This window comes from Drosophila ficusphila, unplaced genomic scaffold (assembly GCF_018152265.1).
Source record: "Drosophila ficusphila isolate 14025-0441.05 unplaced genomic scaffold, ASM1815226v1 contig_286, whole genome shotgun sequence".
Classification (NCBI taxonomy): Eukaryota; Metazoa; Arthropoda; class Insecta; order Diptera; family Drosophilidae; genus Drosophila; species Drosophila ficusphila.
In genome coordinates, this window is record NW_025064189.1 from 4,215,009 (window position 1) to 4,242,281 (window position 27,273).

Below are 27,273 nucleotides of genomic sequence, written 5' to 3' on the forward strand. Positions count from 1 at the left end.
ACTTTTTTGTTTTTTCGTTTATATTGAAATAAATTTATTTGGTTTTCGTTTTTTTTTTATGTGATTTTTGTTTACGTATAAAAGTTGTTTAAAATCTTGAAAATATCAGATAATAATTACAATTGGATGTGTAATACGTCTTAAAAGCATTTCGATGCGCTTCGTACTCGAACGAACATAGATTAAACATAAATCAATTTAGTCTTTGCCACTAAACATATCAATTTGAGTAGTAGTAGTTGTTGTTTATCAGTTAATAATAATATCTTTGGGCTTTGCTACTGTGTATGTAATGGTTACGCCGAGTACATATAGATCATGATCATAGATATATATGCTGAGGGGCCTAAAACACACGATCGAATTGAAGTCGCGCCTACGCATTCCGAAGAAGTGTCTCAAGTTCCGCCGTTTCCGTTTCCGTTTTTCTCAAAGGGGGAGTTTTGTGGTCGGTAAATGTATAATATAATATCTTTATCTTTTTTTTTTTATCTTGTAGAAGTATGTAAATGTATAGGTATAATAAAACATTTTACGACTAGTATATGTAAATATATGTATGTATATGTATATATGCATTGCGTTTTCTTTGTAATTACTAAGTTTATTGAGATATTCTATGAATATATTTCCTTTCATTCTTAAGCCATGTCTTGTGTCTTTCTATATAAAACAAACGAAGCGCGATAACGTTTGCTGGGAGTAAGGGAAAAGGGGGGCGGTTGGAAAGGGGTTGAGTGGGTGGGAGGAGCGGTTTCCTTACTTTACATTTAAAAAACAAGGATCCTCCCGCGAGACCTTACCCAAAATTTGCTTTGCAACTCATTGTTTACTGTTTTCATGCTTTGTTTTTTCTTGTGTTGTGTTTCTGTTTTCTCTGTTTTTTTTTGCTTTTTTTTTTGTTCTGGAAGCGTTCGTCGGGGCTCTGCACAGATCTGACTAGATATATATGGGTATATATAATAGAAGCTACTACTACATGCTACCAAGTACGATACATAGGTGTCCTCCTCCGAATTTTAGTGGCCGCTGCTGCTGCTGCTGCTGCTACTCTAGTTCTTCCTTGTCTTCTTCTTCGCTGGGCTTGAAGTTTCGTTTCCTGTTTTCCTGTTTCCGCTTACCGGCTCCGCTTCCGTTTCCGTTTCCGTTACCGCTTCCACGGGGGATGGTGTGGTTGGATGATCAGTTGAGGGTCTGCAGATCACTTGCGCTTGATGAAGTTGCCCTCGGCATCCAGCCAGATGCCCGGATGTTGATCGGGCGCGTCCATCCCCCGTCTTATCATTTACCTGTTGAGCGCATTCGAGATCTGGCGCAGCGACTGGCCCACCTCGGCCACCAGGCGCTCGTTGTCCTGCACGTTCTTGCTGCCGGCGGAGCGCAGGTGGCGCGACTGCGCCTCCACCCGCGTGACCAGCTCCCGGAATTGGAACTTCGAGTGCGGCGGCATCGCACCGTTTTCCGCAAAGTTCACGCAAGAGTTTTGCAGGATGTTCAGCTTGTCGCTGAGCTGCAGCCACTGCGAACCGGCGATGGCGTTCACCGGATGCTTCAGCGATCCCTCCAGCAGGCCGACCAGCTCGAGGATGCTCTCCCGCGTGATCTGGGTGGAGCTGGCCGAACCGGAACTGTTGGGCTCGGCCAGTTTGGCTATCGGCGTGGCGTAGATGGTCAACTTGGTGGGCTTGTGCGGCACCGCTGGCTTCTGCTGGATCTGCGGCTTCTGTTCGTACAGGGATTGGGTCATGTCAGCAGTGACTCCTCCTCCGCCTCTTCCTTCTACGCCGCTGCCATGGCATCCGGATCCCTCCTGCTGCTGCGACGACGACAACTGCTCCTCGTCATCTGTGAAGAGTTGCGTTGAATGAGAGGTTTTTATTGTTGGGTTGCCGGCCTGCTGCCTGCTGATGGTGGTGGTGGTGGTGCAATCTCTAGTTGAGGTGCTAGTGGTGGATGTGGTGGAGTTGGAGGTGGTGGTGCAGTTCGGGGGCGGTGGTGGTGGGGCTGCCGGCGGTGGCTTGTTGCCCGGCTTAGTGGTGCTAACCGGTATGGATTTCATTCCATACTTGGGCGACAGCTGGGCATTCGGTGTTCCACCGCCATTAACCACCGATGGCTGCTGATGCTGCTGCTGCTGATGCTGGAGGATCGAGCTGCTAGCATAATCCGGCGCCGGCGGTTGCTGCTCCCACAGTTTCTTTAAGCTATTAATACTACCTGTGCTCCGTCGCTTGCCGAGATCGCCGCCATCGCTGCCCGCTGCTGCTGCTGCTCCCGTCGTCGTCTCCGGCGGCTCCACATTCGAGTTGGTCACATCGATTTTAATTTCAGTCTTTTGCATGGCCTGGGTGAACTTCTTGCTGCTGCCGCCGTCCTCCTTCCGGTTCAGGGTTCCCGTGGTATTGCAGTTGGCATTGTTTGCCAGAGATTGCGATCCTGCAACTGGTGCAACTGGAGCGGGAGCTGTTGGCTCCTTCTCCTTGTTGTCCACCCGACGCAGATGGGCCTTGAAGTCGATTATATTGCTGGCCGGCTCCGCCTTGGCCATTGGCGGGCTCATCTTCTTGGGCTCCACCTTCTTGAGCTGCGCCTTGAACCCTGATCCTGCCCCAGATCCCGACCCGGAACCATTCCCATTGGTGAGCTTCTGTTGCTGCTGCTGCTGCTGTTGGGTCTGTTGCTTGGGCAGATTCATGCTCTCGGCCAGTTCGGTGACCAGCAGGGAAACAGGATCCACAGCTCGATCGATCATTCCCGATCCGTTGGCCAAATGGGGAGCTGCGGATGCAGGAGCACTCTCCTTGCCGGCGGCCTTGATCTCGGTGATCAGCTTCTCCTTGAGATCCTCGGGCGGACTGCCCAGCGAGCTGCAGGAGTCGGTGGATGGCTCACGCTTCCTCAGCGACACTCCGAACCTCGAACTGGCCTCCTCCACACTGGGAGCCGTGTTGCTCACATCGTTGTGGCTGCTGTCGTTGTTGTTCGCCCCATTGCCGTTGCTGATGTTCCCATTGTTATTGGGCAGCTGGGCGTGCAGATGCTGCTGGATGGCCTGGACAGCGCTCTCGGGCGCCGGCGGCGGTGGCGGTGGTGTCCCCTCGAACTCCTCCGGCGGCGGCGGCAAGTCCAGTGGCGGCGGTGGGAACTCCAGATTGGCTAGCGCCGGCTGGACCGAAGAACCCACTGCAGAACCACCACTGCGCTTGGGTGAACTGCTTGAACCGCCGGCCCGGAAGGAGGAGAAGGTCATCATGGTGCCCTCGGTGGTGGTGCGATGGCGCTGCAGCTTATTTAAACTGGCTGCAGCATTGTTTTGCATGGTCACGCCACCGGACGAATTGCTCCGGATCATCTGCTGCGGCGGAATCGGGCTGGTCTTCGGATTGATCCTGGCGGCGGCCGGCGGAGTGGCATGTCCATTGGCTGGCGGCGGAACGGGTGCACTGGCCGGCGGAGCTGGTGCCACATCGCCACTGTCCTCCAGACTATCGAGATACGCACCGATCCTGGCCACCTTGGGCAGGGTGCCATAGCGATTCACCACCCGCTTGACGTTCATCACCTCCAGAGCGCCAACTGTGATGGGATGGGCACTGCTGGTCAGCACTCCATTATTGCCATGATTCAGTTGAGCTGCCGGCGGTGCTGGAGGATTGGCAGTCTGCTGCTGCTGCTGGGAGCGCTTGCTCTGCCGGGTCTCCAGACCACGGTTGCCCATCACGGGTGTGCCAGTTGGACGCTTGAAGGAGCTGTGCTGCTGGGAGGATCGCGGTCCAATACCTCCACCGCCACCGCCGCCATGGAGCGAGTGCTGCATCTTATTGACGGCAGGAGCGGCAATCATTTGGCTCTGTCCCTGCTCCAGACTGTCGCCGGTGGCATCTGTGTCCGGATCGGCTGTCGGATCGGTTTCCGAGTCGTACCGCTGTGTCAAACTGTTAATATCGCGGGCCAATCCTAGTAAGAATAGAATAGTAGAGAAATATGATTTAATTTGGGTTTAGTGTTGGAAAGGTATTAAACAATGCTTCGTGCCGGGTGCTTGATGCTGGGTTTTAATGCTGGTCAGTGATGGAAAGACCATTTTAAAGTCGTTATTAATAAACACAAATTAGGGTTAAATAAATGAATGTTGCAAGTACCGATCACAGGTACTTTCCATCACTGGACATGGTTGGACATGGGTTAATCCTGACCAGAGTCTTGTGGTGTGTATGTGTGCGTTGATGTTTGTCGAGCGGGTAAAACTAAAAACACCAAAGTATTACTCTTAACGAAGAACAAAGGGCTTGAATGCCTTGTATAACCTTGAGAGAATTTGATAAATGCGTTTTTTAAAACCTGTCGTTTGAATGGACCGATGGTATAAATCCAAAATGATTCATACAAAACTCTTTTTAGATTATAAAATTGATTTAATAAATAAGTTTGAAAATGAACAAGTAATAAAAGCATATAAAAACTAAAACATTATTAACCGAATTCAAATATTAATGATAAAATAAAATCTCTTTCAAGGATATACACCAAATTAAAAATAATAACACAAATAACTTAATGTTAACAGGCACCAAAATTAATACAAACAAAGGAATACAAAGAATATAAACTAAGTGAAAGATGGTTAGAGAATGTCTTCTGAAAAATGTTAATAATAAATAAGAGAGTAAACAGAAAAGGAAGTAAAATTAGGAAATCATCGACACAAAATCAACATTACAACTAAAATTTAGAAAATTGCTAGTGCGGAACCAATTTAGTTCCACAATAAACAATCAATTAATACAGAAACTTAAGCCAATAACAAACAAACCATTAATAATAAAACATAGAAACAAGAAACATATAACATAGGAACCAAAAGTAAACGTAAAGAATTTTTGAATTGGAGTTTTGTTTTCACTTTGGACTCCGTTGAGAAAATACCTCGAAATAGGATGTCGTAAAGAAAACTACTGCACGAGGACGATTTCTTAATGGAATACTGTTGTTGTTTCTGTTGTTGTTGTTGTTGTTGATGTTGTTGTTTTTGATGTACTGGAAGTTGTACGGATTGTTGTTGTTGTTGTACGGACTGTTGTTGTTGTTGTTGTGTACGTATTTGGTGTGTGGTGTGATGGGTTGGAATTTGGGTCTTGAAATTTCTAGAGAGGGTCTGGCTGAAATAGTTGGCGGGTTTCAATTTGTGTATACCATTCGTGCTGAGGTCGTCGATGAAGTTGCATCGTGCGGTGGCAGGATCCTCCTCGCGATAAGTCGAGTCCCGACTGCTCGAGAGCAGACTAAAAAGAATAGGAGAAACCATTGATTAGGCATTGGGTTTGTTTCAAACAAGAAGTTTAAAAAACAGAGATACAAAAAGTAATTTCACTTCAAGCATAAAAATAAGATGAAGTTCTACCCTACTAATACTTTTATTCCAAATTAAACAGAATCCATTTACTATGGTATATTTACTTAAATCTATGTGATAGGTAAAAGTATCCTGTAACTATATATGCATTTATTAATGTCAACCTCTGGATAACTATCAAATTAATAACCGATTGAACTTACATAAAATTCAAATAATCTGTGAGGCCCATGATAAATTTAAAAATATTATTTATCAATAAACTCAACTAGTTACTCAAGAAATCTAATAAATTTTAAGGAAGTTTCTCATATACATATGAAATAACTGATAATATTTCCTGTTTCAGCTACTGTTCTTGAACTCCTGGTCTCACCTGGTTCGCTTGGGTGGTGCGGGTGCCTGTTTGCCCTGCTTGTTGGTGGTGCGGCGCATCTGGACATTGCCCTTTCCCTGGCTGGAGAAGGTGCTCAGCTTGGTGGAAGTGGAGCCAGTTTCTGCGGGATAATGGTATATACTTTAGTCAGGAATTCATCTGGAAATAAGGCACGGATGGCACTCACCTGACATGGGCGTGCTGGCCTGCTGCTGGTGAGGATCGCTGTGGTGGGCATTCGGCGTGAGGGACTGTCCGCCGGGCAGACCCTTCTTCACCATCTGCGGTGTGAGACTGAGCGAGGCGGTGGCCGAGGATGAGGAAGCGCAGTTGCTGAGATTGGCCGCCGTTGAGATTGTGGCTGTGGTGGTGGCCACACCAACCCCACCGCCACCCGATGTGCTGCTCGAAGGAACTGCGGAGCTGCTAGCGCTGACTGTCGCTGACTGATTGGCGTTCAGCTGCTTCTCGACCGCTTCGGTGATGGACGATTCCTGCGGAGGAGCGGAGAAGGAGAGATGGGCACCATGTGGCTCATTATTGCTATCACTAATTTCTGCTGCACCCTCGATCTCGATCTCGATTTCGATCTCGAGCGATCAGAGCACGTCGACGAGGTGGAGCTGGTGGTGGCGGTGCCTGTGGCTATGGCTATGGCTATGACTATGACTATTCGTATTCCTATTCCTATGGCTATTGCTATGGCTATGGCTATGGACGCTGCCGCTGTTCTGCTGCTGCTGCAGCTGATCGTTGAGATCCTGCTCATCATCATCGTCGCCATCGTAGTCACTCGCCTCATCGCCATCGCCAGCATCGTCGCGATCGTCGTGATCCTCATCGTGATCATCGTCGTCATCGTCATCATCATAATCATCATCATCATCCCACACCTCGACGTCACCCACCTGAAACATGTGCTCCAGCGCATGGTGTATGCTCTTGAACGTGGGCCTATCGGCAGCATCCCACTGCCAGCACTGGCGCATCAGGTCGTACACCTCCGGCGGACAGCCCGGCGGTCGCTCCATGCGATAGCCCTTCTCCAGCTTGTGATAGACGTCCGTTAGATCGATGCCCGGATATGGGGACATCCCGTACGTGGCGATCTCCCACAGCAGCACCCCGAAGGCCCACACATCAGACTTGGTGCTGAACTTGTTGTACGCCAGTCCCTCCGGCGCCGTCCACTTGATGGGGAACTTGGCTCCAGCGTGCGCTGTGTATGTGTCGTCGCGCATCAGACGCGCCAGTCCGAAGTCCGCCACCTTCACAAGCTTATTGTCGCCCACGAGGCAATTGCGGGCTGCGAGATCGCGATGGATGTAGTTGCGCGACTCCAGGTAGCTCATTCCGGACGCAATCTGCGTGGCCATGTAGAGCAGGGCCACCGCATCCAGGGTTTCCCGGCCGGCGGAGCGCAGGAAGTCCAGCAGATTGCCGTGCGACATGAACTCGGTGATGATGTAGAACGGAGGTTCGCGGGTGCAAACACCTGAGGAAAACAAACAGAAGTTAATCAGTTTGCTGTGCGAAAGGAACTCCAAGATATAACCCACCTATGAGCTGCACTAGATTCGGGTGCTTCATCTCCTTCATGATGGCCGCCTCTTCGAGGAAGTCCTTCAGCGCCATCGTGTCCTCTTTGAGCGTTTTGACAGCCACCGTATTGCCGTAGCGCTTCCACACGGCCTCGTACACCTCGCCATACTGCCCACCGCCCAGTTTGTGCTTCATCATGATATCGGTGCGGCAGATCTCCCACTCATCCGGCTCGGGACTCAGCGGGAAGACGGTGGGCTTGTTCTGCTTGGGCGCCGGATACAGGAGCGGAGTAATCAGTCCGTGGCCCTCGTGTGGAACACTGTGGTGGTGCACCAGTTCGGCGAGAGTGTTGAACTTGGCCTCCTGGGTGACGAAGACCTTGCCATCAGGATCCTCCGAGATGCGATAGTGATAGACGCGACCCTCGTATCTGATTGAAAGGGGGGACATATTTTAATTAATTTATTAATTCCAAGAAGGTAATTACACCCACCTGAGACTGATGCTTCGCTGGCCGGGTGAGCTCTCACTTTCGCGCACCAGGAAGCTCCCATTGATCCCGGAACTCAGCAGATACTCGGCTGCATTGCGTGAGATGGGTCCATGGTACCAGGAGTGCTTCTCCAGCGAATTGAGCGGCGTCACATAGTTGGAGGGCACCCAGCCCACATTCCCGGAATCCGAGTGCGCCTCGCACCACTCGCCCGACTTGTTGTAGCTCAGGATGCGCACCTGCTCGCCCTTCTTCAGGCTCAGCTGGTTCTCCCCGCCCGCCTGGAAATCGTACAGCGCCACAAACAACTGCGGGTCATCCTCCTCGGGTCCGGGGGCCAGTAGGTTCTCCTTGGAGGTCCACCGGTGGGCGGACTCGAAAACCGACGTTGTTGAGCTGTGATTGCCGCCCAGCGAGGAGCCTTGCAGCCCCAGTCCCCCGGAGTCCTGCTGGTGCTCCGCCGCATCCGCCAGGAGAGATGCCGCCGTACTGCCGGCCGGAATGTGAGGTAATGGACGAGACTGCAGCAGCGCTTCTGCAAGGTTAAGATATGCAAAATATTCTTATTAGACAAACTATCTCACATAAAACAATCTTAAGGTTCATATAATATTTTATCTACTTGAAAAACCCTTGTGGTTTTGCTTTCAATGGGTTTTAAATATAATATTTTGTTTACGGCATCACCAGAGTATTTATTTCATTTTTCCACGACTAACCGCAGAGCGTTTTACTATTGTATAAGAAAATCTAAGAGTCCAAATCTTTGCCATAGCATTTACCATTGTTTTTATTAATGTCAAAATTAAGTGGCTTTCATGGTCTTAATTGCCATCTCAAGTATGTATATTAAAATTAAACGGTGGCTAGTTATAAAATGCACCTGAATAGATTTTTTAAAGATTTTTAAAAGGGGTATATCAAAGAATCTTTAATGTTCTCATTTCAAAACCATGTTTGCTTCGGTGTGGTAAGAGAATACAATGCAGGTAAACCCGTTTCTCTTCCGTGGAATGCGGGCAATTTGTGGAGCAAGTGCTGGCCACCGGGGAAACCGGGCTGCAGCTCTCTGTTCCATTCGGGGAATGGAATAAATTAAGCATTAAGCGGAATAAAATTACACAAATCTCTGTCTGCCAGCGGTGGACCAGGAGTCCCTCCACTAAACATTTCATTGTGGGAAGTTCTAACTGATTGTCGGTCGGTTCCGATCTATCTTTCTGCATCCCACAATATCTACTTAACTGGGTATCCACAAGTGAAATGTTCCCTCTATTTGTAGTTAATTCTGTGGAATGCATTCCAGCAGAGATAACATTTTATAGGTTTATGGATTCAAAGTTTTCTGTTTAATTAAATTATGAATGATAAGGTTTTATTTCGTTTTGTAATTGCAAAATATCAAATTCTAACTTAAATGCTCATCTTTAATTAAGGAGTATCTGCAGTTTTGTATCCCCATTGCAATACCCATTTCTTTTATAAAGTGCTTCTAAAGAATTTTGCAATCCTTTTAAACTTGGAGTTTCGCTTGATGGATTGTGCAAACTTCTCGGCTCTAAAAAAAACCCGTCCGAGTCTGGCTTCTATAATAGGGTACTCTTTGGAATTAAACCAGACTTTCGCTTCAATGTCCCATTGAAATAATTGTACAAATTTACATTTTTCCCATTTTTCTTTTTATGCGCGCGAGCTTCGTTTGACCAAAGCAAACACTTCCGCTGCATAAACATTTCCCATTTTCATGGGCACAATTGTGCATAAATTTGGGTGAAGTGGAAGTCATTCGGAAACCGGGAATCTTTGGTTTGCGGTCGGTGTGCTAAGCAGTAATAAACCGATCCAAATCATATTGTAACGCATTTGAGAAGGGTTCCCCATCGCTCACACAATGTTCCCTTTAATTTATGCGCGCGAGACAGGAAATATTAATAGCGAATAATAGGTGTGGAGTGGGTTTTTGAGAATAAAAGGGAATATGGGGAATATAGGGACAGATTAGAGCGGAAATGTACCGTTCTCCAGTGGTGGTCTCTATATCTAAACCACCCATTCCCCTTCGAATATTAGCCGCTGACAATATACTCGTACACCCACTTGATATGCAGTCCAATTTTAGAGTTCGTTTTCGGAATGGAGTGACTCATGTGGGGATTTGTTTTACGGGGTGTGAGGATCGAGAATACTTTGATATTGACTCAGTTATTTTAGGATTAATCAATGAAGACTCGTTAGATGAGTCAGCATTGAATCTTGCATAGAGCTTAATTATTATAATTATTATTACATTGCTTTAGCTAGCTAATCTCGTCGACCTAAAGACTTTTAAAATACTAGATAACTTTCCTTGGAATAATAACTAATATGACCCATTTATGCAAGATTGCTTCGGAACCTTTCATTGAATAAAGTTTATGTACTATGTATGTATGTAAAATCAGCTTTGAGCAATATATTTTGAAATTCAATTTTTTTTCAAGTTATAACTAAATTTTTTCCCATCAAAAATACTGCTACAATGAACAACGAAATTCTCTAAAAAATCGTACAATCATCTCATGGGAGCTGCTCTTTAATTAATAAGAATGACACTTCCTATGTGGACTTTTACATCGGTGTTCTGGTTTTTGGTTGGATTGTAGAGGTTCTTGTGGTTGTTACCTAAGTTCATGTGATATTTGCCTGGATGGCCGCGAAAAGAGCTGTGCTTGGTACCTGCAGAAACGAAAGAAACAGAGAGATTTTGTGTGAGAGACAGTTTGTCAGCTGGTCAACTGGAGAGTCTATGAATCTATGGATATGGCAGGCAGTTTTTTGATGTTATCATCTAATAACGATGGGCGGCAAATGCGATGAACTACAATGGATGGCCGGTTGGTGCTCGGCTCCAAACCAAAGTGGTTACCAACAAAATAAAAAGGAAACAAAATTAAATACATCTATCTTAGTCATAACTCTAGGTAAGTGATATAAAAAAAAAAAAAAACAAGACATATACAGCGATATATTTACAGTTAGCGGATGGATGACATCAAACGCGGAGAGGCATTAGAGAATTAGAGGGTCTTGCAACCGCAGAAAGGCCAATTAGCGACCCGGCCAGAACAAGAAGAAGAGTAATAACAACAGCAGCAGCCAGATGATGGCTTCAGTAAGTGCTGTAATTTCTCAGCCGAGTGAAAAGTATCTCAGCGATTCTGGAAAACCGAACATGTCAGTGTGTGTACACTTAGATTTAAAAAGACCCAATGTAAAAGTTGTTTCGAGCAAAACTAATTAGGAGATTGTTTTACCATTCATCGGTTAATTTTTAAGTCTTTTATATCTTTTGTAAAAAAAAAACTGATACAAGTAAAAAAAATATATAAATACTTTTAAGTTTCATTCTTAGCTTAAAGCAAGGTCATGATTAATTTTAATTACAGAAAGATATACAAGAATAAGCTTTATGAAACTGTTTGGCATTTTCTTCAAGTAGTAATTGTTTTTTTTTTTTTTGAGTGTGACACGCCCCCTAGACATTTGACAAAAAAAGAAAAGGGGGAGTGTGGAAAAAGACGGAGAACGTAGAAATATATGCCCCATTCAGTGAGCTTAAGCTGCTGCTCAAGCGGAATGGGTCCAATGAACTTTAAAGTCACAAAAATTCAACTCATGTCGGAAGAGCAGCGAAAGAGTTGGGGATATACTATATGGTATATATAGTAGATAAAGAGAGAGAGAGAGAGATGGCTATAGAGAGACATGTCTCAAGCCATGCACATCCGCCATCTAACAACTGCTTATGCAGGTTATTAGCGTGAATTTGGAGCATCTCGAGCTGAGGGCTGATTACGAGTGAAATGATGCGCGGTGCCGCTTCTCCACCCACTGCAACCCCCACTCAGACCGCCCAACCATCCAACCAACTACTCAAAGACTTAACGGTAAGTGTGTTGAGTAAGCACAGATTGAAATCAGCCGCATCAGCAGCTGCAGATGGCAGTCCCCTTATAAATGTTACTATGCTGAATAAAAACGCAGGGATTTCCCAAAAATAATATTTTCTTAAATGCAGAAAAAAAGTTAAAAGCTTTTAAAGCCATATTTAACATTTAAAAGTAGAAATAAAATATTTAAATACGAAATTAATGTTTTCATTAAATAGTTTAATCATTTAAACGTTTTTATAAAACCTAATAAGAGAATGTTCAAAAATATGTAACTTGTTAATATCAGTACTTGTTAGTTTTACTATTTTACTTTAAAAAAAAATATAATTATATATGCAATATAATCATATATGCAATATAATCATATTGTAAGGCAAGTTCTTTTCACCGTAGCCCTAGATTTCTAAGACCCATTCAACTTGTTTTTGTTCCACTGTTACGATACAAAACTATACAAGTGACTATATATAGCCTGCATTGAGTATTGAAAAGGTTTTTATTATAGCCTTGTCTCTAACAGTTACACATTGCGAATAGTCTCTTCAGATTTCCTCAGAATCTGTCCTTTGTTTGATGGCCTGTCCTTGTCCATCGAGCATTAAACTTGATGTGTCTGCCATTTATTATCTAAAGATAAAATGCATGTGTTTCTTCTTTGTCTTATTTTTTATATCTGGCCAAATCGAGCTTCAATGTGTGATTTATTGCACTGCATTTTCAACTGCTTATCATTATTTCATTCGCTCAGTCTGTCAACCATTCACACAATTCATTCATTCACTTGTTCTGTATCTTTGATTTTTGTGGCTTTTTCTGTTCTGCTTCTTTTTTAGCTCATTGCATTTCAGCACGTTTTTCTTTAATTCTTAGTGTTTTTTTTTTTTTACTCTATTTTAGCTTTGTTTTTCCTACGTATTTTTGTGTTTTCAGCTCAAGGGCTTTTGTGTCTTAACCTGGCAGGGATTTTCAGTTGGCCTCGGTCTCGTCTCCTCTTTTCCATAACCCCTTTTACTTTACTTGTCGGATTTCATTCACATTTTGCCTTTGGCCTTTTGGCCAGACATCCAGACGTATATAAGTATGTATAGTAACTGCATATATACTGTAGAAGGGGCAGGGGGCGTGGCCAGTCAACAGTAATAAACTTTTACGGTGTAAATTTAATTAGTCATTTCTCTGGCTTCCGTTGCAAAGTAGGGAAATGGAAAGGAAAAAAGGGGCAAAATCTGAAGGCTTTGGTTTGAAATTGTTGTACCTTTAGAGAACTTTTCAATTTGATTAACCAAAGGGCAACATTTAAACACGCAGTGAACTTTAACAGGTTTATATTAAAAGCAATCAAACAGCTAAAATAGGAATGAAAAAATAGATACTCTTGTTATATAATAATAAATGCGCATTTAACTTGAAATAAAACAGGCAAAGACTCCTTTCTCTGCATGTAAAATAAAATAACAAGAAAACAATGCATTTGCTCAACTTTTAATGGGCTAATGATAACTTTTGAAGCGGAACCTTTCAACGGAACTCGAGATCATTAAGCTGGCAGACCCGATTAGAGCAGCAAATACGCCCCTAAGGGAAATAGAAACCGAAGCTAGTTAGGGAAACATAAAGAAATTAACCTAGAAAGCAAAGTTTTCCCCGCTCAACTTTTGAGCACAACATATGGTTATACTATATATTATATCTGGAAATTTAAGTTTCCCGTGTAATTTCCCCTTTTTGACATGAGAAAAACGCAACTGGTAAGTGACAGGGCAAACACAAAAGTTGTAGGAACTGCAGGAAAAAAATAAAAAATATGCGAAAGAATTTAATTTGTTTTTTTTCCCCCTGGCACCTCGAGGGTTGGGATCAAGTTCCTCCCCTTTGCATCCAAGTGCGAAAAAATGTTGTGCGAAAAAACTACAAGGCAGCGAAAGAGATGGAAAATTGCTAAAGTGAAATGGAAGAAGAAGCGGGAACAAAAGGAAAGTTATGTAAAGGCAAAGAGCCAAGGGGTCCAAGGATCTAGGGAGTGCCAGGAGGTGCAGAGGTGGCCAGGACTTGGCCCTGCACTTGGCCAAAGGAATAATGAAAAAATGTTAAATATAAAATCCACCCTTGGCTGACAAAGGCAACTCCTCTACTCCGCGCACGACGAACCCCTCGACTTTCCCCTTTGGCCACGGGCAATTTTACCACTTTTCTAAGGATTCCGCACTCAAGGCTCACTAGTCAGGCATAAGGCCGGGTCCACGGGGAAAAGGACCAAAGTCAAGGGCTGCATGCCAGCTAATGTGACGTCTGACGCAGCAGTCGATCTCATCTACACTCTAAAATAAATTTAAAAGCGGTTTTCCACTTTAAATTGCTAATAAAATGGATACAAGTGACATTTTTTTATGCCGCAATTTAATTTAAAAAGTGGCTAAAAAACTTCTCATAGTTTATGCTTCAAATCCTCAAACTAAGTGGCAATTATTAGTAACATTAAAGTAATAAATCAAGTTATTAGATGAATATGAGTCGAAGCCTCGAATTCCATTTTAAAAGATTATTATTTTTAATTCAATATTTAACTTTTATTTATATTATGATATTTATAACAAAATTCATTATTTTTTCTGAGTGCACCCTCTCGCAATCCCCTCGGGCCTGCATATGCCAAGAACTTGATGGAATTCAAGTGAGTGCAATAAATACATATTAAAGTGAGACAGAGGGAGCAAAAAAATAGAGGTGGTACAAAAATCAATAATGAAAACCTTTCCGCCACAACCGAGCGATGAGTGTCATCCATAAAATCGCATCACCGCCAGCAAATTAATTGAATGCCAGCATCCACATCCCAGCCCACAAGAGAACTGAAAATGCAGGACCAGGGACCCGGGGAAAGTGGTGGCGATGAAAGGGATAAGGTGAAGGACAAATGCTGCGACAAGCCACATGAAAGGGCGGATCCTGTGCGGCAGGATACGAAGATTCAATTACCCTCGAAATTACCATGAAATCTTAATAAATGTAATGAATTTCCATAATGACAGACTTGCACGAAAAGTGTTAAAAGGCTTACCCGATCTTGAACTTAAATATATAAATTAACCACCTTTCTTGTTAAAAAGTAAAGGTAAAAATGGTAAATTGCATCTTTGAACTTTTGCTAATTAAGGTTACTACTTTTGTTACTTTTAACATTCAATTAGAGCTCTTAAATATGATTATGATTGATGATGTCTCGCCCTTATACATCAATTTATTACAGGGTACAGGGCACAGGTTTGTGGTATTATAAAAATGGTAGCAACTTTGTGGAGAATGTCCTATCGATCCAAGTGCTCCTGAATGTGCACGGCTACTGTCCTTGCTGCAAAGTTCACAAAGCTGCTACAAATTTGCTTTTGAATGGGTTTCTCTGAAGGGCAGGGGAAAGTTTCTTTCAAAGTTATCTCGAGCGGAATCTGGTCGCTTGATATCGGGCAACTTTATCAATTACAGTCTGCAATGGTTCACAGGAAAAATCACCCATTCTCCCAGCGATGGTATCCATTATCACGTGACCAAGAGACCCTTGGTCCGCCGACTCCATTGTCTAGTGTGAATGAAATTGACTTTTAATTGTCGACGATGACCAGAAAGCAAACAAAACAAGGCACAAAAACCATTGGCATGCACAATTTGTGTGTGGCTATGCAAATGACAAACAGAACGAGCCGAAAGAGCGGAGGGAAAAAATAGCTAATACGCCGCGTTGGCCAAAGAGTCGGAATCCAATTGCGAGTGTCGTCGAGCGAGTGACTCACGCGACTTGGACAAGTGTGCACAGTGGGTAAAACGGGTTATCTAGAAGCTGAGCTTCGATTATCAGCAGGTAAACCACATTGCTCAGGTACGTTTTTATGTTTATGTGTAGATTTTGCAATCAGAAAAGATGACTGTTTAATATAAAAACTTTAATTTAACCTTACTTCTTCGAATCATACTTTTGTTCATCTGCTATTAAAAACACAGAAAGTGGAAAGGTTAACAATTTAAAATATACTCGTTATCTTAAGAATTCCAGATCGTCTGTAAATTGTAATACTGCTTTATAATAAATATATTAATAACTTTTAAAACAGAGCATATATTTTTTAAAGAAACAATGCCTATTTATAACGTTGTAAAAATAAATACAAAAACATTTTCCGAAGGCTCTTTGGCTTGACCATTATTAATTGTTCTATGACCACCGGCTTTTCAAAATTCACACACGCTATTCATTCATGAATTCTTGTTCTTTTTAGACTTCTTTCTTTTGGTTTTCGACCTGCCTTTTTTTTTGTGTCTGCCGGCTGTGCTCTGTTTTGTTTTGTTTATGTTTTATGGCTCATTGTTTATGGCCAAACCGGGAGAGCCGAGGCATTTGTCATACTTTTTTCCTAGATATTTGCGCTTATTCATTTGCATGTCAGTCGGCAGGGAAACATTCACAAACATTTTGCGTGGGCATATATACTTTTCAGATAATAAATTTGAGCAGGCGATAAAAAGCATCTGACCATAAAAATGTGATCTTTTTTCCACTTCTAGATAAACAAATACCACAAGCTCTCAGGGGGAGATAAAAGTCGGCGCTGAGGGTCAAAACAACAGATGGAAGAGGAAGTCGGCGATACAATGCTGGAATTTCTGAATGATTTTCTCTACACTCAAGACATGGGAAAAGTTGACAGCCAACAAAAAGAAGTCTTAAGTGCGTGGGCGGAAAAACTTGCATTGTTTGGGGATTGTAAAAATATATTTAACTCACAAATAAAGTTGAAACCTTGGGAAACTCCACTACAAACCGAAAGCGTGCTTCAAATTAACCTCTGTCACTGAGTTTTACGTAATTTCTCAATTGAAAGCTACCGAAAAATACAGAAATAATAAAATTAGAGAGATCAAAGTGCAACTCAAATGTTCGTACGTTTGGCCAAGCGTGTAATTATTACAGTCGTACCACTAGTAGTGGTAAATATATAGAAATATATGTATATTTTCTCCACCTACCCAATCAATGTAATCTCGGTACTCGGCAAACAAAATTTGATTATCTTTATGGCAGGGCAGCTGGCCTAAAAGCTTTTTAATGTGCGCAATTTTCCTTCGTTTCCTATTGTCCCTTCTCTCGTTTCTCTGGTTTTCCCCCTTCATTTCTATTTCTATCATTGTCATTGTCGCAATTTACTATTTTACGTAACCCACCGCCGGTCATGTCTATCGCATATCCGTTCATTTGTCCGGCTAATTGTTGGATAATGACACCGAATTTCCCCCGAAAAAAAATGGTTGAAACAATATGGGTGCGATCTTTTTGCGTATACGGAAAAATACGAACAACAAAATTATATAACTTCGCATTACTCACAAAAAAATGATTCAAATTCAAATCTCATGAAATTTACCAACTAATATATCAAATCATAATTTGTTAATATATATTTAAGTAATTTTAATACAAACAAAATGGAAACATAACAATTTTGCGACATTTAAAAATAAGTCTCTGAAAGTCAAAGATCAACAAAGATTAATAAAAAAATGACCTCTCTATTATAATTACCTAGTTACAAAATATTTTCTGTGCAAAAAAGTAATTGTGTTTTTTAATTCCCTCTCTTTATAACTAAATTTACATCATCCCAAGTCTTACCACATTGAAAATTAACAACTTTTAATCAAACTAATTACGCACTACAGAAATTAAACAAAATTATTGGAGTTTTCACTTTTCTCGCCTGTCTGCTACTATAATAATAATTACCATTTTCACAGAAAATGATTTTCTATTTCAGGTGTCTGCTTTTCAACTATTTTTCGCTTTTATGCATGCATATTTTTCATTTTCTGATTTCGTTTTTCGGCACTTAACTTAAGTCGAGCGTGAAGAAGTGGGAAATTTGTTGTAAAATCGTTGAAAAACTCGTACATTTTGTCTGGCTGCCACGAAAGTGATTGATCGATTGAGTCAGCAATTAACAGAGTTGTCTTATAAATTTGATTTGTTTATTTTCATTAGTGAATGAAAACCGACAGGCAAGTGCAAAGTGAAAGTTTAGCACTTGTGTTGATTTTTCCCACCTGCGTTTAAATCAACGAGAGGTGAACGAACGATTGATAAGGATTCCACCAGTAATTAATGACTCGACAGTTTCTAGTTAGTTTTTCTTTTACTTTCCAGCAAGTTGATTATTTTAATTTCAATTTAGTTTTTCCCACAGCTAAATTTCACCCAGCAGATTGAAATCTTTTCTATTTCTTTCTGCGAGCGACAGGACAAGTTCTTCAAAAGAAAAAGGTTCGTTTATCACGATTGTGAGAACAGAATGCGAAATCAACTAGGAAAAAGGTCGGAAAGTCTGGAAAATTGAAAAAGCAGAAGCGGGGAAAACTATTTAAAGCCCAGGTGAAGGCAAAAGAAGCATATCTCTATGATGAGTGCATAAAAGAACCATCTTGGTGATTCATTTACTTCATTTTTTGCACGCTTCTCTGCCGGCTTCTTTTTCTGCTCGGTTCTCGGTTCTCGGTTTCTTGGAAGCAAGTGCAATTGCTATAAATGAAATGAAACGACAGGCAGCCACGGAGCCGCGGATGTGGATGTCGTTTAAATATTACCAGACGGCATAAAAATTGACAGACGTCGCCAGACAAAGGCCAAACAAACTTCTGAATGAACCATCCAACCAGAGCGTAAAAACATCCTGAGGCGAAGGCTTCAAACTGCAAATACCCTTGTCGGGTTATACTAAAATGTTGGGGTGTTTACACTTATTTGCTCTGTTTATACAAATAAATTTGGCCTGGTCTACAAATATATTTATATATTTATTTACAAATTTTCAAAATTGTTTGTGATATCATACAAATATATGGCCCTTGGAAAATACTTTTTAAAAACATTATGTTGCACAAATAAATGTTTGTATAGTCTGGCATAGGGTTGCAAATTCCAGCTACCAATTATAAAACTTCATAAAAAAGAGTATAAAGCGAAACGAAAGTATGGAAACACAAAAAAAGAGACAACAAGAGGAAGTGACAACCGAAAGCCGGTAAGGCAATTAAATGAATTAAAATTCGCATTAATTATGGAAAAAAAATACCAAAATCGCTTTTATGTAGTGGAAATTAATGACTGAATTTTGGTTATCATCTGTTTTTAGGCATATTTTGTCAGTTTTATGTTTTCGACCAAACGGTTCACTGACCAGCGCGAGAAAGAGAGGAAGATCGCAAGGAAAGAGAGGGAGGCATTTCTTTGTTGGGCTCCCACCGGCAAAACAGGCAAACAGGTTTCCCCCTCTTCATCTTTCTCTTTCCACTTGCATTTGTCATGCTTTTTCTTTTGCACACATTTCTTTTATCTTCGCCATTTAAACGGTTGGCAATTTTCTTAATTTGTTTGGTGCAAAAAGAAAATAAATAAAATTTAGAGCTTTGCATTTTGTGGTATTGTGGTGTTTGAAGAGAAACTGATAAGCGGGCCAAAGAATGGGTGAAACTTTCAGTGTCTAATTGGTGTCGGCGAAACGCAATTAGCGAATTTCAATGGCCAACCGAAAATGAAACCGAAATTTCGGAGAATCATTAGAGAAAAATAAATAACGGGGGTTTTTTAATGAGACTTAATTGTTCTTCTAAATATATTTTTTAAAAGGTAGTATTTAAGAGCGTTTGTTGTATGTTGTGTGGTTTAGATTTAAATTAATCCTTCAAATTAAAATCTATTATCTGGCTTGTAAAGAACTTTAAACTTCTGATTAAAAAAAACCAGCATTAAAGCTAAATTACACAACGCAGTATTGCATCTTGTTTTTCACTATTTGTTCGAAAGTTTCGCACTTCATTCATTTCACACTTCACTTGTGCAACCATGTCTTCCTCTTCTAGGGGATTATGCCCCACCTGAAGCAGAGAAAATAAAATTCAATCACAAGCTGCAGGTGCTATTTTTGCAGAGATTAGTTTATGCTGCACCTTGCAATCTGGAGCTCCAACTAAAGGTGTCTCTAATGGTGTGCATATATGTAAAACTCACTGTAAGTCGGTGATCCAAAGTTGTGAACGTGCCATGTTGGCCCCTTTTGCCACCCACTCTCCCCTCCTCCAAATACATAAATATATGTATAAATATATGTTGGTTAACCCCCTCGAAGACCCCAGATCGCATAAACAGTTGCAATTGCGAACGTGATTGGAGCGAATGCAATTCAACCTGGAGATAGAGACGGACACTGAAAGCGAGAAGAGAGAAGCCGACTCGGAATCGGAATCCGATTTCTTATACTTCTCATGGCTCAATGATGGATTCAATTCCCGCAAAGACAAGAACCAGAAACAGGTTTCCAGTCGCATTCTACTCTACAGTGCACACTCGGAAAATTAGAGATTTAGGGTACAATTTGTGGCCTAAATGATCTTTAATCTCTAAATCGGTTAAGTGTAAACCAAGTTCCATTTTTTTTCGAAGTTGTGTATACCTACACAAATTGAATATTTAACCTTTTAAAATCTGGTTTTAAATGAGTTATCCAATTATTGCATTGAGCTATATATTCACAATCAAGTTTGGAAACAACATTTTGATTGCATTGCTCAAAAATTTTAACATGAATTACAAAGTTTATTATAAACCATGAATTTTATTAGTATAAACACTTTAATATTTTGATATCTCCTTTTTAATACTTTATTTATTTCTAAATATTTAATCTAATGACGTTGGTGTGTGGTCGAACCAAATATTTTCCGTAAAAGATAAGCTACTGTAGTTGCTCAATGACACGCCGCACGGAATTGTTTATGTTTGTGCCATGCACTGGGTGCAATAAACATAAATAATAATATACAAAAAGAGAAAAGTTTAATTTGCTGATTTATTTGACCTTGCTGGCTTGTTTAATACGGAGACAGAGCGAGCGAGAGCGAATTACACTCAATTTAATAAACAAAATTCGGAAAAGGGGGCAAAGTAAAGGGAATTTGTGTTTGCCTTTGGGGATTGCAAGCTATACACAAAGTATACAAATAAATACATACATCAAGTTGAGCCATCCCCCCTAAATTGCTGCTTATAATCAAAACAGAAAAATAAATACTTTCATGCAGTGTAGTGTCAATCAATCAATCAAGTGGCGTCAATATTTATGACCTCAAAGCTGAAAAATGAATAGAGAGTCTGTCGGGTGAAAGAAACTTCTTCTTTGGCTTCTAATTAGTTGCCGTTATACTTGGGGCAACTAAATATATATTTTCCCCTTGGAAAATTACAAATTATGTTTGTTTTTCTCCAATTTCTTTCTTTTTCGTCAGCTAATTTATGCAAACAATTTTCAATGAGGCGAAAGACCTCGAGGGAAACGTCTCCAGAAATAAAATGCGGGCCAGCATTTCGGGGGCGGAAACTAGGGGGGCGTGGCCGCGGAAACGGTCCGCTGGGAATGCGAAATTGGAAAAATATAGACGAGGGAAAATTACATAAAACCCAAGCTAGGCAATCAACCAAACTTAATGTCACATGAATGAGGAAAATAGACTTTAAATTGATCGGGGAAATTATTTAATATGATGGTGATGTCAGATTTATGATGATCTATGGCCATATAAACAGATCGTAAAGTCGCGACGAAAGCCATCGGAATGTTTGAGTTCCTAATGGATTAATTTGTTAGAGGAATTTACACTTTGGACATATAAATCCAAAGGAATTCTTTAAATTAAAGAAAGCTGAATAAACCTAACGTATAACTTCACGGTTATTTGAGCCATGACAGCTGCTCGCGCGACTGTCTAATCGAAATTCGAACAGCTGTTGGACTTACTCTGTTTTTCCTATTAGACTGACACGCCCATATGTAAGTGGGTGGGTTGGAAGGGAGTGTGAATGCTTAAAAACTGGAAATGGTAGCGCCCTGGTCTAAAAATATCGAAAAACTTCAAAGCGGCAGGGAATGCAATCGAGGAAACAACAAAAAGAACAAAAAGAGACCGATACGGAATGAAAATGAAGCACGAAAGGATTTACGAGCTTGATCGAAAACAGGAACATCCACAAAAACTATATATATCTGGCTGGTACAAAATACCGCGACAGAAAGAGAGGCCGCACATGCAAAATAACCTCACGAAGAGTTGTGCACTTTGTTAGTGCTCCAGTGAAAGTCAGGGGCTCGGTCAAAGGTCAGGCGATGGGGAGCGATAAGATATAAATAGTAAAAACTTTATCAATAAAATAGATATGCTTTACACCAAATATATTAACAAGCAGATCAGTATAGAAAATCGAATTAAAGGATTATCACGTCAGCTTAACATGTTCTTAAAGTTCTAGATAATCTCATCCAACCAAATATAAATAAACAAATAATAAATAAATAGTTTTTGCTTCAAATACTTTGTACGAACCCCTTGCACATTATCTCAACTACGCCCCTTGATCAGTGACTCCTCCAACTTTCAATCTCTGTCAGCGCCAAAGGAAATTGTATAAAAACGACAATAGCAACTGAAAGCATGGAAATGGAAGATACACATTTCGTTTCGGGGCTAATAATAGAAATGCAGCCGCGAAAGAGAAAAGACTTGTGGTACAAAGTGGTAATGGAGACAACGCCTCCGATATGTGGAGCCCCGCCCCCGTCGACTCCCGCGATTTCCCTTTTGCTGAGTGCTTTATTATTATGACAATTATGTTTAAGCACACAACATCATTGAGGAAATATTTATGCGACTTGTACATTATTCTGTGTTTGTTTCTTTTCTGTTTGTGGGGGGTGGTTAGGTGGTATGCAAAGCCAAAAAGCAAACAATTTCCCTCATTGCTGCGTCACCTGTTTGCCACCTGATCCGTCCCCTTTTGCCGCCCCTTTTTCACCCATTAGCCTTGTGAAAAGTTCATTTGCCCCAACTCATAATTTGCCGCTTGCATGTCAAGCAAACTGAGACCAAACGCCACACTCGGATTTCCCTGCTTGTGCGAAGGAAAAAGAGTAGAGTATTCTACACTGAGATTTGTACTATTAAATATAGCCATAAAAATTGAAATTCCTGCGAAGCCACATTTAAACCACACTTGGAGTTATTTCAAAAAATCTGTATAAAAATATGATTGCTGTCGAAAATCTAAAATATGTTGTTATGTGTGTCATAAGTTTCCCTTTTTTTAAGTGTATACATCAATAGCTATATAAAAATGGCCTTAAATATGTAAAGGTCCCGAATTTAAACTGAAATTCCACAACTTTTGATGATGTTGCAAATATGTATGTTTTTGTTTTATTTTCTTGTTTAAAATAACAAAAATTTTTTTATAAATTTGCCAGACATTTTTTATGAGTGGAGAGACAAACGAACTTCATGTACTTTTTTTGCCTGGGGAAAAGGAGCTGGGGCTTCTCTCCCACTTGAGTCTATTTTTGTGTGAGTTGTTTGCGGAGTGGTGCGGTTGTTCAGGAGTGCAGCAGTTGCATTTGCAACTGCGATATTGGCAACTCCATTGAGGCATCCGCATCTGCACCGGTTCTATGGTATTTTCCCAGGGCGACACACAATCCAATCCCTTCGCCAATGCAACTGCCACCCATGGTATCTAATTACATCGTATCGTGTAACAACCTAAAACAAGCTTATGAAATCGCAACAACCAGCACATCGAACGCCTACGACTTCTAAACATTGGTACTACGTCGTAGTTGGTTAGCTAGCTTCAAATCTGTAAGGTATTATCTGCTCTTGTTTTATATACATACATTCATAAGTAATTATATTATCCATTTTATAAAAAAACACCAAAGGACATGTAAATAATAACTGGGAATTTGTGACCCGCCATATAATGCCAACTAAGCCTATTTATTTATTAACTTTTTACATAACTTTCCTCACTTTTTTCTTCAATGAAGGCCTTTTGAAAACAACATTTATTTAACGTCTTCAAAATGTTCAAAATGTACCACTGTTCCTTGTTACGTGTGTGCTTGTGTTTTGACTGTGATTGAGCTGGAGTTCCGTAGCGCGACTTTCCCCCAGTTTCCCCACAAAACCCTCCTCCTAAACCGATGTACATTCGGACTGACAATTGCGGTGAGTTGGGCTTTCCGTTTCTGTTTTTGGGATTTGTGCTGGCTTGTAATCTGCAGACCCAGACACAGTTTTTACATTGTAATTTTGTAATTGCATTTCGCAGGCCAGACACACGAAAAAGGCAATTTCAGGCCCCCCATTTCGACCTTTTCGGATGAGCCACACTGATAGTTTTGGCAAATAAATGTACGTTTTTATTGGCGAGTTTCTGTGTGGGAATTTCCCTCGTGCGAAACTGGAAAATGTCGTTTTTATTTTCCTACTGCGCTTGTTGAATTACTGACGAGCAGAGCATACATACATTTTGTATGGAGCGATGACTCAATACTAGCATCAATAAATATTAATATGGAAACCGGCTTATCAGTGGCTCAGCTCAGAGATTGAGTGAACTTAAGTGCTCACAATAAGCGACTAATTACAATATAAATAGCATTAATTGATTACAAATTGCTTGGTGAGACGGAAGGCTCTGCTAGAGCGAGATAAGAAACGACTTCCAGATGAGAGGCCAAGAAAAATGTGGAAAATCCAAAGATTGTAGTAAATCATCTGGGAAATGTGGCTTAGTTCGTGGTCCCAACGGAAAATCGATACTTTGGTCTCTGAAGCTGCCACTCGCGTGGGAGAAACAATTGTGTGCAGAGAAGCAAGAAATGGCTTTTATATCTTTATTTTAAAAGATTTCAGCAAGCTTGTAAAAAGTTTTTTATTCTAAGAATGTGTAAAAAACCCTGCCAGTCCTTTAAATATAAAAAACACTTTTAAGGTTGCCATGATAACAAGTGGTAAAATCCTTGTGCTTTCGAAACCCATTAAAAATGCAAAAAAATAATCCTATCTTCATTTAAAAGCATTTTTGAATGTTTATTCGATGGATAAAAAATACCAAGAAATGTCTGGATAATTGTCTTTTTATGTAATCAGTAAATGACCTTTCCCTTTTGACAATTCCTAAACTATTAATAGCCGACAAATGTTTTTCTAGCACCCTTCTGCAAAATCCCGAATGCCACTCAACGGTGGGTCCTATTGTGGTAGGACATCGTCGACAGGGACATAAAAAAGCTATTAGAAACGGGAAAAGTCCATAAATAAAGGGAGTACAGAAAATTGCGGAAACGGAGAACATTGCAGTTTGCCAAGCGCATAATAGGAAAATATTTGACAAGAAAATAAGGCAAATAAAAATGTGCGTGAGTGCGTGGAAAATGCGGGGGAGGAAAGGCGAGAAAGGTGGAGGAAATGCCAATATGTCAGCGGGGTTGGGATAACGGTGTTTTGGGTCGCAATTTCAACCACTGTGCGGGTGGCAAGGGATAAGGGTGCAAGGATGAAGGATGAAGGACAACGGATGAAGGATAAAGGATGAATGGAGAGCAAAAATAAGAATTGAAACCGCCCCAAATAGCACAAACCTAACATCAACGTGTTCTGCTCTCTCTTTTCTCCTTTTTCGTCGCCCTCTTTCTCTCCAGTAAACAAAAGCAGCGGAAAAGCAACAACAAGTAAGAAACTAGCCGGCAATAACAACAATAATTTCCAATATAATCGGAAGCAATGGGAAAAAGAAATTGGCTCAATTGGAAAGCAGCGTGAATAGAGCAAAATAGGGGATAATAAAGAAAGAGGGGGGAAGAGGAAGCGACGAAACTGCACTTTATGAACAATAAAAACAACACTGGGCGCATACACAGGCAAATAAATCAAAATTTGCATGATATTTACACCAGAGATTTAACGTCACGACCATGGGGTGTGCTAAAGTTATGATTAATTTTGCACGCATACAACAATAACCCTTTACTATTGCAAGAACTTCCTTTTTTTTTGCAAAATCCTTTTTTACAATTTTATGATTATAATTGTACTTTTTGAGTAAATATATAATTACATTGTTTATACTTTTAAATTGATATTTTTAGAATTTCACCACAAATCGAAAACCCTTGATTACAATCTCTCCATGTTTGAAAGAACAACATTGTTTTTTATCCAAATAGCAAGGCACGACAATATTATGGTGAATATTATGAAAAATTACAACGCCATGATGAAATTTACACCTGAGTTGGATGCTGCATGCACTTTTTAAAAGTTGTGTGTGGGTGAAATTGGATGTGTTGCATAAAGTTTACACTTCCGTTTGCTGTCTTGTGACACTGCACAGTTTACACAAAAACAAAATATGAAGGTATTTTTAAAACTGATATGTTTTTTGAGGTTGAATAAAAGGGTTTAGTTCTGAGTTTTACATATGTAACTGTTCTTACTTGAAATGAAAAGCACCGAATATCACACATTTAATACCATAAAAATTATAAAAATCAAAACGCCCAATATAGACTAAGATATAGTGCAATTTAAAGGGAAGTTCTTTTTTTAATAAAAATTAAGAGTAATCTTAATTCTTTCTGTGTACGCAAGATGCATTCAAATGTCCGTTTCCCAACACTTGCACTCACCGTTGTGTTCAGTGAATATGTTGAGTCCCACGGTGGGATTGCACCGTGATTCCTTGTGGCCGCCACTGCGTTGGCTTAGTCCGGACCCTGATCCCCCTCCCGATCCGACGCCACTGGTGACGCCGGATGACGAGGATTTGATGCGGGATCCGCGAAGCGTTGATCCCCCACCGAGGGGGGCACTACTGACTCCACTGGAGCTGGAGATGCAGTGGGGAGAGACGGAAGCTACTGGACTGCTTGAGAGACCGATGCAGCTGACGGGGGCGACTGAGCCGACTCCTCCCGAGTGGGCGCCCCTGTCCTTGCCCTGCTGAGCCCCCATTTGCCAGTGGGTGGTTGGGTGGATTTTCGCTCTTGCGCAGCAACAACAACTTGTACACTTTTCTCTCGCCTCCTCCTCTCTCTCTCTCTCTTTCTGCCCTTCGTCGGCTCCTCCTCCTTCGGCTTTTTCGCTTACTATTACTATTTATTTTTTTCTTCAACTCTTTTTTTTTGGCTTTTTGCTCAATTATTTGCCGTTTTGCCTTTTGCTTTGCTTTAATTTATTTCACACACACACGCACACATTTTTCTTTCTCTTTCTGCGTTTTTGGAGTAGACAAAAAAGATTGGAGACACTCACGCACACACACAAATACAAACGAACGCAGAAAAGGAAGTTTGCGATTTTTCTTATTTGTTATTTTGTTTGGCCGCTCAGGTGAATTTGCGAATTTGCAGCATGTTTGGCAAACTTTTCGTCGTCGCCGACGATTTGGAGGCTAGAGGTTGGCCGAGGGGGGTCTGCGGAAGGGGCCCACAAACACGCCCTGAAAATGCACTTTGTCTTTCTTGCCTCCGCCTCTGGCTCTCTCTCTATCCCTTTCGATCGCTCCTTCTTCTATTTTTCACGGCTTTAACAATTTGCAGGCGAATGCGTTTGGCATATTTATCGGTTTTCGCGAGGATATAGTAGTATCTGATCTGCTGGCCCTGCTTTATCTATATCTGTGCATTTTTTCCACGCACGGCGACGG

The 27,273-nt window shown here is 41.3% G+C and overlaps 1 protein-coding gene across 5 annotated transcripts; it reads right to left on the reverse strand.

The window, feature by feature from the left end:
• Positions 1–37: 37 nt before the first annotated feature.
• On the reverse strand, positions 38–26,684 carry LOC108089427 (tyrosine-protein kinase Abl). Of its 5 annotated transcripts, XM_017187634.2 has the most exons (10): positions 26,255–26,684; positions 10,429–10,482; positions 7,768–8,302; positions 7,289–7,704; positions 6,638–7,224; positions 5,917–6,223; positions 5,730–5,850; positions 4,927–5,282; positions 2,218–3,957; positions 38–1,845 (listed from the first exon to the last, which is right to left on the reverse strand). In XM_017187634.2, the coding sequence occupies exons 1-10, from the start codon at positions 26,577–26,579 to the stop codon at positions 1,286–1,288; spliced, it is 5,001 nt and encodes a 1,666-aa protein (XP_017043123.1). In that variant the 5' UTR covers positions 26,580–26,684; the 3' UTR covers positions 38–1,285. The 5 variants fall into 5 exon arrangements, with proteins under 5 accessions (XP_017043123.1, XP_017043121.1, XP_017043119.1 ...); XM_017187632.2 differs by having other exon boundaries at positions 38–3,957; positions 5,194–5,282; XM_017187630.2 differs by having other exon boundaries at positions 38–3,957.
• Positions 26,685–27,273: the final 589 nt, after the last annotated feature.

Bases quoted from the DNA above. Each gene is read 5' to 3' on its own strand.
- LOC108089427 (XM_017187630.2), bottom strand. From the start codon at position 26,579: ATGGGGGCTCAGCAGGGCAAGGACAGGGGCGCCCACTCGGGAGGAGTC. The intron at 10,483-26,254 runs GTGAGTGCAAGT...TCGTTTCTGCAG, and splicing joins CATATTCACTGAACACAACG to GTACCAAGCACAGCTCTTTT. The intron at 3,958-4,926 runs GTATTTTCTCAA...TATTCTTACTAG, and splicing joins TTACGACATCCTATTTCGAG to GATTGGCCCGCGATATTAAC.